Source organism: Octopus bimaculoides, chromosome 25 (genome assembly GCF_001194135.2).
Source record: "Octopus bimaculoides isolate UCB-OBI-ISO-001 chromosome 25, ASM119413v2, whole genome shotgun sequence".
NCBI lineage: Eukaryota > Metazoa > Mollusca > Cephalopoda > Octopoda > Octopodidae > Octopus > Octopus bimaculoides.
The window spans coordinates 30,282,299-30,292,848 of record NC_069005.1 but is presented as its reverse complement, the minus strand read 5'-3'; the positions used below and the strand labels follow the sequence as shown (position 1 = coordinate 30,292,848).

The 10,550-nt window shown below is 33.7% G+C and overlaps 1 protein-coding gene across 1 annotated transcript in view; it reads left to right on the top strand.

The window, feature by feature from the left end:
- The window catches only part of LOC106880767 (sarcoplasmic/endoplasmic reticulum calcium ATPase 1), a 119,941-nt gene extending 109,420 nt beyond the window's left edge, over window positions 1-10,521 (top strand). The window contains exon 25 of the mRNA XM_052976842.1: window positions 10,271-10,521. Within this exon, the coding sequence (XP_052832802.1) occupies window positions 10,271-10,290 (20 nt within the window). The 3' untranslated portion in view covers window positions 10,291-10,521. The remainder of the gene's footprint in view (window positions 1-10,270) is intronic.
- Window positions 10,522-10,550: the final 29 nt, after the last annotated feature.

Sequence of the window (10,550 nt, the reverse complement as noted above, 5' to 3'; positions counted from 1 at the left end):
TATATATATATATATATATATATATATATATATATATATGCATTGCATTGCATTTCAACACTTTTATTTATTTAAATCTTTTTTTTTTCTTAATTTCTTTATCTTATCTTCATCTCTTTTAGCACGTTACTTCAATTTTATTTCAAGTATCTTGGTTATCATTATTATCGTTATTTATCGTTATTATTATTATTATTATATTTATTGCATTTTTCATTTCTTTGATGATTTATTCAGTGTCCATTCTTCATTACTCACATTTTTTATTCTCCTCTCACTCATTCTTTCATGTATTTTAACATCGCTTATTTTTTATCTTCTTATTCATTTTCATTCAATTATGTTTTTTGCTAGAATTGATTTTTGGACTTTGCTTTCATTATACATAAATACATACATATATTTAATGTATATTCTATATGTGTATATATGTATAATATGCTTATTGTTCGTCAGTTACCTCTTTGTTTGCACAGTTTAGTTTCTCTCACACATGGCATTTGAAATCACATTGCAAATTCTTGATCTGAAGTTCACGACCAAAGATACAAGCATAAAACTAACCCCCTCCCCCCCCAATCAGCCCTTCTTCCTCTTATTATTAACCCATGGGGGGGGGGAAACGTTTGCCATTATGTAGTTAGCCTTCCTTTCTATCTGTATCCATTACGAGATTGACCCGAGCTAGATAATAGCAGCAAAATCTTCCTTTAAATTGCAAGCTACCATCTTCAAAGGAAAGATGCAACAGTCACTGTAGTCCAAGGTAAACCCATCTCAAAAGACAAGATGGTCACTTCTGGAAATCTTTTTTTTGACCACAGGTCTGTTCAGTTGGGGCTGACTCAACAAAATAGCTATATATATATATATATATATATATATATATATACACACACACACCCAGCATATATATGAAACAGGTGCACCCTGTTGATATAGCTGTAGAATTTAGTTCTGTGTGAGTTCCTGTCACTTCCAGCTTATTTACACACAGTCTCTGTCCCTCCCTTACCACACTTATACCATCGGCTCTCTCTCTCCTTCTGGGATGATTCTTTTACTATCACCTCCCCTGCTATTTCTCTCAAGCCCACTATTTTGTGACTCTCTCTCTTCCTCTATATAACCACATATACACTATCGATGTCGGTGGAGTAACTATTCGTATTTCTTCATGTTCATATTTTTGCAATCAACGCTCTGATCCCTTAATTCCGTCTATTCTTCCTCTAAAAGGTTAATCCTTTTGATACCAACCTTCGCAAAACTGCCCTCTGCTTCTATGGTACAAACTCTGTTTTAAACTGATCCAAGTTAGAAGTTCCCCATAAAACTACGAAACATCAGCTTTTAATAACTACAAAGCTATTTCTTTATATTCTTCATTATTTTCGAATTCAGTTCAAGTTTCACAATTTATTCAGTGTAGTTTTCAACAGAAATGAGGTTCCAAAAATGGTTAAATTCTATTGATTAGACTGTCTAACCTAGCACAGACTCTGCCATCAATGAATTATTTCGTCTCGCAAAGAGCCAAGCCATCTAACCCCTTTATTCATTTATCACTCAATGCCCTTCACTTTGCTTCAGAAGATATCACCCAAAGATCTCATTTCTAACCTAAGATGTCTTTTGATTTTTTTCTCAGCTTAGTAAACTTCATTGAGTCCATTTTATATATATATATATATATATATATATACATATATATAATTTTTCTCGTAAAAATTCTTTCCCCACTTTCCTCTTCACTTCCTTATCATCTGCTTATATATAATATATACTAAATGATATATTAAATGTGCATTATATAAAATGTATAATGCATACTTTATATCTCCTTTAAATATATATTATATTACATTGTATTCTATAATTTATATTACATATGTATTATATAAATATATCTGACATCTCCACATCCATTCTACCTCATTACATATATTCTTTCTCTCTCTCTGTCTCCATATATACCCAACATGTCATAACTGCATGTCGTTCTATTATTAAAGCTTTTTTTTTTTCTCTTTTGTTTTACTCGTTTTGTATATTTTAACTGTTTATATGTTATTTAAATTGCTTTTTATTCTGTTATTGATGTTTTTTTAATTTTTTTTTTTTGCATTTTTGATCCAAGATTTTTTTTTACAATTTATTGCATTCTGTTCAATTCCATCATTCATTCATTATCATTGTGCTACCTATGAGTTATACAAGTAGTTTCATATCTACCTCGAAATAACAGCTAATAATTAATGTGATACTTAAAACTTAATTTGAATGTGTTGTCTGTCTATATCTCTTTCTCTCTCTTTCTCTCTCTCTCTCTCTCTCTTTTTCTCTCTCTGGTTCCTTAAAACAGTATTAACTCCAAATTTGTGTTAATACCAGAATTAGAATCAATTACTAATTCAGTGGTTTTGTTGAACTGGGTCTGCTGCAGGTGACCGAGTAGGTGAAGGGTACAAGTCCCCTAGCCTAAGAGTGCAGCTATTACATTTCAGGCCACCACCAATTAATTGTTGGGGACTGCAGTCAAAAAACTTAACTCTCAATTGTCACCTGGCTGAAACTGGGTACCTGGGTGGAGTTGAGGCCACCTGATTAGTCTAATGACTCACAGCTCTGTAAAAGTGCCTAATATTATCTAGGAGAGTTGAGTTGATGGCCCTAGTGTAGGAGTCAGTAACAAGTTGGCCACAACCCATAAAGTAGGTCATCCAAGTGTTCTCTGTAGGCCTCAGACATTTTTCCAAAACAATTTTAATATCTATGTATGAACCATTGAGTAGTTGATGGTTTTTAGGTCTTTTGTGCCACAATTTAATTTTTGTATATATTTATATATGTTATAAGCATTACCTGTGATGGGGTCAATAGCTCTTTTTAATCTCGTCAAGAGTGTGGCAACCTCCCTAATGCTTTTGCCATGAAAAGCTGCATCCAGTACACTTTATAAAGTGGTTGGTGTTGGGAAGGGTATCCAGCCATAGACACCTGGCAAAAAATGCAGATTGAATGAGATATGGTCTCTGACCCATCAAAAAGCATAGTGATGGGCATCTAACCCATGCCAGCATGGAAAACAGACATAAAACAGTGATGATGAGGTACAGTGCAGCCTCAGGTAAATGTAATAAATAAATAAAAATCGGCTGTAAAAGAAGTTGAGTCCTGCTTCAGAACAATCAATTCTACTTCATCATCATAAATGTCTGTTTCCTTTGTCAGGATTTTTGGTCAAATCACACGCCTCAATGTGAAGCAGCTTGTCAAACCAAATCCACAAGACTACATATGTTTGACTTTGAGAAAGGCATGAAGGTCACACATGCTCTTCATTTCTATTCCTTGCAAAAATTTGGACCTTTTCCCAATGACAGTAATCTTTTGTAGATCAGTAAGAGTGGCAGTTATGTAATTTTATGCTCTGAGTTCAAATCAAGCTGAGGTCAACTTTGCCCTTCATTCTCTTAGTGAGTTTACAAAATAAACTATCAGCGAAGTACTGCAAGATGATTTAATCAACAAAACCCCCACCACCCACAAAATGTGTAGCATTGTACCTATGTTAGTTATTATTATTATTATTATTATTATTATTACTATTACTATTAGTGGTAGTTTTATCATTTTGTTAGATTTTGGTAAGTTTCTTTATCTATTTTCTTATTTTATCTCTTCTTTTTTGCTTGTTATGTTATTTTTATATGTTTCTTTTCAGGTTATTTATATATATATAATATATATATATATATATATACATATTTATATACATTTAATATATATGTATATAATATTTTTTCTTTGTTTTTCTATCTCAAATTGCTTTACAATGCATAATATTTACAGAAAGATTTACTTGTATTTTCTGATGTACTATGTTTGCAATGCTCTCAAAATTCATCAAAAAAACAGTTAATAGCAGTGTCTGCTATTTTGGCATCAATGTCTCTCTTTTTTCCCACTCTCCCACTCTCTCTTTTTCTATTTCTTTCCCTCTTTCTCTCTCTGGTTGTTCAATTTAAATTTTTTTTTTAATAATTGTTTCTATAATATATTTTTAATTTTTATTAATTTTTGTCTTTTACTACATCCTTGAATGCATTTTTTTCTCTTTGTCTTGTTTTGTTTATTGATTTTTTTTTTGCTCTTTTAATACTTCACAAGTAAAAAAAAAAAAAAAAAAAAAAAAAAAAAAATTATAATAATCACACTTTGCATGACTTGAACCTTCGTCTAAATTCTAAACAGCCAAAAAAATACACTCAGCCTCATTCATTAATAATTAATTGGCTAACAACCAACCCATTAGCATTTAAACATTGGGACCAAATATCCTATTTGTTTTATGTTCAAACTGGCCAGATCCAACCTTTCACACTTACCCTACGATAACATCAAAAGCTCAAAGCTATGAGATAATGAATGAGTAGTTCAAAAGAATATGAATACATAAACATTACATTTGGCAGGACAATTTGAATGCCAAACGGTTAGAACACGGGGCAGTTGTTTGGTAGGAGGGGTAGACAAATGCCATGTGTAATATTTTAGTTACTCGCTCTCTCTATCTCCACATTCTGATTTCAAATCTCATCTGCATTTTACAACCATCCAGGGCCTTTAGAATACTGGTGGTGGTGGTCGTGGTGATATTGGATGTGAGGGGGGATTTAAATGGCTCTTTCTACTTTCCACCCTTAAGTATTTATTACTTTGTACCATTGTTAGAAATTGATATTTTAATCTTTCTAAGGCAGCGAGCTGGTGAAATCATTATCACACTGGACAAAGTGCTTCACATTCAGAGTTCAAATTCCGCCAAGGTCGACTTTGTCTGTAATCCTTTCAGGGCTGATGGAACAGGTACCAGTGAAACACTAAGGTCACTATAATCAATTAGCACCCTCCCCAAGAATTTCAGGCCTTGTGCTTATAGTAGAGAATATTTTTAATCTTTCTTATACTAAATACATGGTTATTTTAACATCTACTTTTCCATGTTGGCATGGGTCAGGCTGGATGCCAAATACTCACTAGTCTCCAACCAAGATATTTCCTTCCTATTGCTTTGAATGCCATCAACATTGCTTGTATAATGGCGATGTTTATTCACAAGTAGCATTAGGCTTCAGTTTCTGTCTAACGAATCCACCCACAAGGTTTTGGTCAGTCCAAGGTGACCCACAGTGGAGTGGAGTCAGGTTGTGGCTTAGTGGTTAGTATGTTGGATTCATGATTGTAAGATTGTGGTTTCAATTCCTGGACCAGGCAATGTGTTGCGTTCTTGAGCAAAACACTTCATGTCATGTTTCTCCAATCCACTCAGCTGGCAAAAATGAGAAATCCTGCAACAGACTGGTGTCCCGTCCGGGTGGCGAATATATGAAACCATGGAAACCAGTCCTTATGAGTCAGTATTATTATGAGAAGGTAACTAACTAATTAGCCCATAGTGGGACTCAATCCAAGCCCAAGTAATTTAGAAACAAACTTCTGAACCACACAGACATACCTATACATTAATACTATAATGCAAATCAGAATCATCTTTTGAGTATTGCAGGAGGGAATGCATGTGTGTCCCTTTTGTACTGAAATGGTTAAAAGAAGAGGGGAAAATCTGAAGTTGAGTTTCAATGGATTATAAGTATCCTGCCACCCTTTTTAACTTTTTTCTTTTCATTGTTTTGTCTCTTTAATATATTGCTTGTTTGCCTTCGTTGGTTTGTTTTAAAGCTTTTATTTGTCACTACCTTCAGAAAGCTTGCAATAGCATGGCATTATTTACTGTTACAATATTTTTATAATTATTTATTATATATGTATAAATGGGAGATTCCTTTTTGAGATTTAATATGAATAGTCACTATTGTAAACATAACTGTAGTATATTAAATCAGCAAAAAGAAACCAGTACCAACATTCCAATGTGGTATACTTGAATAATTGTGAAGATCTCTTCACATGAAACCATTGGTTGCCTTGTTAACAAATGTGTATATATATATATATATATATATATATATATATATATATTCTATTGCAAACATTATTGTAACAGCTGTCTAATAGGTTAGCATCAATTTTGACAAGGTGCAATGTTAAATCTTCTTAAATACTAAAATAAAATTTAAGTCAACTGTGCCCTCAAACTAAATATAACTAATCTCCAGATATTAAAGTTTATAGGACCATTTTAAATTGTGCAATACACTGTCATAAGTAATCAGCTTCATTAATAAATCCTTTTTAGATAAGAATAAAAAATGTTTAAAAACCATGTACGTATGCACACACACACACACACACACACACACACACACACACACACACACACACACATGAAATCTAATGTTTGGGTTTATTAATTAGGATAATATAATTAGACTAAATATGATTATGAGGATAACTCTAAAATGATGTTTAAATTTATTCTATTAGTTGTGTGTGTATTGTTCGTTAGAATTAATGACGCACACACACATACAAAATTAATAGGATTTAGTTGTTTCTTCCATAACTACCCTTGTGTTACTGTATTTTGATTGAAATAATTAATACCTTACTTTTGTTTCAATTAATTTTTTTTTTTAAATAATCAAAAATTTACTAAAAGAACTCTGTCGTTACTAAACTATCACTTAGAACATAAATTAGCTTGAAATCTTGATGGAAAGTTCTAGGTCACTTTAAAACAGCAAGTTTGAACCAGGGGCAATCTTAGACAGGTTGATATCAAAAGAGGTGGTCCCAGATGGATTTGTATCAAGAGTTATAAAGTTAAAACTTCTCAGTCAACATTCCCTTTGCGGGGCAGTGGCAATGAAATTTTGTTCTTTGATACAGAAATTTCAAAGTTAAGGCTTCCTTGTTGTGCTACTAATATTTATTATTATTATTGTTTTAGGAGTGAAGGCCATGGGCCTGGCGATATCATTAACATGTCAGACGGAAATGCTTAATGGCATTTTGTCCGTCTTTACATTCCGAGTTCAAATTTCGCCGAGGTCAACTTTGCCTTTCATCATTTCAGGGGGGGTCAGTAAAATGAGTACCGGTCAAGTACTGGGGGTCAATGTAATCGACCAACTCCCTTCAAAAACTGCAGGCCCTGTGCCAAAATTTGAAACCATTATTTTAGGAGTGAGTCACAAACCAATACACCATAGGCCCATATATCTGTATTTATAATTATGTTTATGATATATTAATAATATAACATAACCTCTCTGTAGATATTGTATGTGGTTATCCAAAGTCAACACATGGGTAAGTACCATTTCCTCCCCTGCCGCACTTAGAGAAATCACATTTTGGACTGCAGAAGTCGGTTATTAATTTATTTTAACATTTTTTTTTTTTCCTTTATAACTAAGGATTGATTTAAGGGCTACAGGATAATAGAGGAGGGTAGTAAAATAATTAGTGGGGGTGGGTGGATTTTATATAGTGTCCTTTTCATGTGTTTTCGTGGTTTTTTTTTTTTTCTTTTTAATTCCCTGGCTTTTAATCCATAATCCCTCTTCTCCTCCACTCCTCCTCCTACGTGTTATAACTCTTCCCATTTGCTACTGACTCACTTCCCACTTGGCACCACCCTCTCAGGTTGTGATTTATTTTCCCCCCCTCTAGTTACCACCACCACAAGTAACCCTTACTACCACCACCACCACTACTTCTAGTAGTATAACTCCTCCTTACCTACCTATTTACTTATTCTCCTCCTACTCCCTCAACACCCTGTTTGTTTGGTTTTTCAAATATCTTTTTTCCAATACTAAGTTTTTCAACCAATTCTCTTTTTGTTCTTTTCATTTTTGTTTGGTTCTTTCCCTCTCTCTCTCTCTCTTTGTCTTCTCCCTCTATAACAGGCATGGGCAACCTCTTTCAAGAAGTGAACCACATGACACATGTGCCTCCTCATCAGGTGTGCCATGCGGACAGTCCCATAGATTCCCCATGACTGGTCTATAACTTTCTCCTCTGTGTTCACGGAGCAGGACAATTGTTTCCAGTTGAGGTAGGTTTGATAGCAAATGGGTTAAACATGTTGTAATCTCCCCTTGGACGGTAATAGCTTTATCAAATTTGGTATTTGTTTCTGATTGATTGGTCAGCAGAAATATATACCTAAACAAGAGCACTCAGAGATTGCAAACCTCTGCCAAGGCAACAGTAACATCCTCTCAATGATTAGCCAGAGATGTTTTTTAAAATGAGAATATCTGAAATTTGACTGCTCTCAGAAACAAGAATACTAAAAATGAACCTGACCTCAAAAATTAACTAAAAAAAAAACGAGCAAGGTAATCCAGAATCCTTGGCCAGTACCGGATTGATCCCAAAATCTAATCAGTTCGTGCCAGTCACAAGGCTAAACATCCCTGAAAGTTTCGTCCGAATCCATCCAGCGGTTCTTGAGGTATCTTGTCCATGGACAAACAAACAAATCCGACTGGAAACAATATCTCGGTCTTCGCTAAGGCGGAGATAAAGATGAGAAACTATAGCCAAAGACAAAGACTTGATGTTTGGGATGAGTTTTAACCGGACACCAAGCTTGCAACTCAGTTACTTGTGTTTACTGGGTTGGTTTGCTTCTAACTTCCAGTTTCACAACGTTTCATCAACCATGTCAAATAGTCATGGAGTCTTGTGTTCAATCAACATAATTGCTGATTTCTTAGATTTTCAAAATTCCAGAAAGCCAACAAACTATATGTCAAAGTTATCAAAGACCGGACATGGCTTGGAGTTTGATACAATGTGATGGGTCCAAGGGACAGTATCATGATCCAGTCTCTACTTTGGCACGTTTTCTTCTGGCTGGGGTGCCCATCCTAATGCTTGTCACTTTACAGCATGTCCTGTGTACTTTCATTGTATCAACAGCACTTGGTGAGGCTGCCATTGCAGCTTGCAAGACTAAGCAACCTGAGGCAGAGGGGGCATCAAATTTATATTAGGAGATAATGAGTAGAAAGGGGTAAATATGAGAGAAAAGGGCCAGAGCAAAACAGATATCTTGCTGTACAGGAGATACATGATATCAAATAATATATAATATAATGTCAGTGATGGAGTTTTTCCTCTTTTACTCGTTCTCACACTGCCATATCTTTCTATTCTTATTAATAATATTTGTAATGTTCTCTATTTTTCCCCCAGTATTTCAATGGGGCAATGAGAAATTGTTCTTCCTGCTTCTCCACAGAAACAGAGATGAGGTTAAATTGTCTGTGGACAAGGGTTTTCCTTCTGCCCTATCAACACTGCCCCCCCCCCACTCTTAAACTATCTCAATAAATCTCTCCCCCCTCTCTCTCTTTCACCCATGGTTTTTACTTTCTTTCAAGTACTTGTGTGTGTCTATATATATTATATATAGGTATAAGAACTTATAAACATGAGAACATGGAAGAATGTTTTTTCTTTGACATTGGAGTTCAATGTACATAGAAAAATCCAATTTCAAAAAACAACAAATATATATATTGCGTTGGTGCATAATTATTGTGGCTTTTTTTCAACAAATTTCATTCAGCAAAAACAATAACAACATGTAACAAAAACATCTTTAAATGTTTATTCTGGAGCATATTCACCATCTACTTCAATTACTGCTTCCTATTTGTTTGGCAGACGGTCAGAATGCCATTTAAAGATGTATTTTGTTAAATATTGTCATTGTTTTTGTTGAATAAAATTTGTTGAAAAAAAGCCGCAATAATTATGCACCAACCCAATATATATATATACATATATATAATGTATGTATGTGTCTCTTTGTAATTGTTGTCAGTCTACCTCTCTGTCTATCTGGTCTCTTCATTGACGCCAAAATAAAGGACCACACTAATCCCTAATCCTTCTGCTCACTTCTACCACTTTTACCTTCTGGTCTTTTCCAGAAATTCTTGCTTTCTACAAACAATTTTTTTCCAGTCTTTGCATAGTAGTTTTCTGTAATATACACACATATCTATATATATATATATATATATATATATATATATATATATATATAGTCTTTAACATTATCTTGTTTCATTTGCAATTAGTTTTCTTTAGAGTTATAATTCCTCACTTTATTAGGGCTTTTGTTTTATGTTTCACTTCACTTCATTTTATTTAATGTTTTTTTTTTAAATTTTTAATGTAAATTCTTGTATGAATATATATATATACATATATATACATTTGTTTCTGATATTTCTCTTATCTATATCTCGCTCTCTCTCTTCATATTGCATCTTTACAGACTATCCTGGTTTCTTCTGATTGCTGAAGCAACTTCAAACTTAAGACACCACACCCAAGAGTTTAAGCCCAGTTTTGAGTGATGTGTAATGGATTCCCATTGTCTATCAGCTACCTTCGCACCTCTTCTTCTACTACTACTACCACTACTACTACTACTACTTCTTCCTATTACTACTACTACTACTACCACTACCACCACTTCTACTATTTGAAAATAAATCTCGATGTAGGGGGTTTCTTTTTTTTTTTCGATTTTTTTTTTTTTTTTTTTTTTTTTT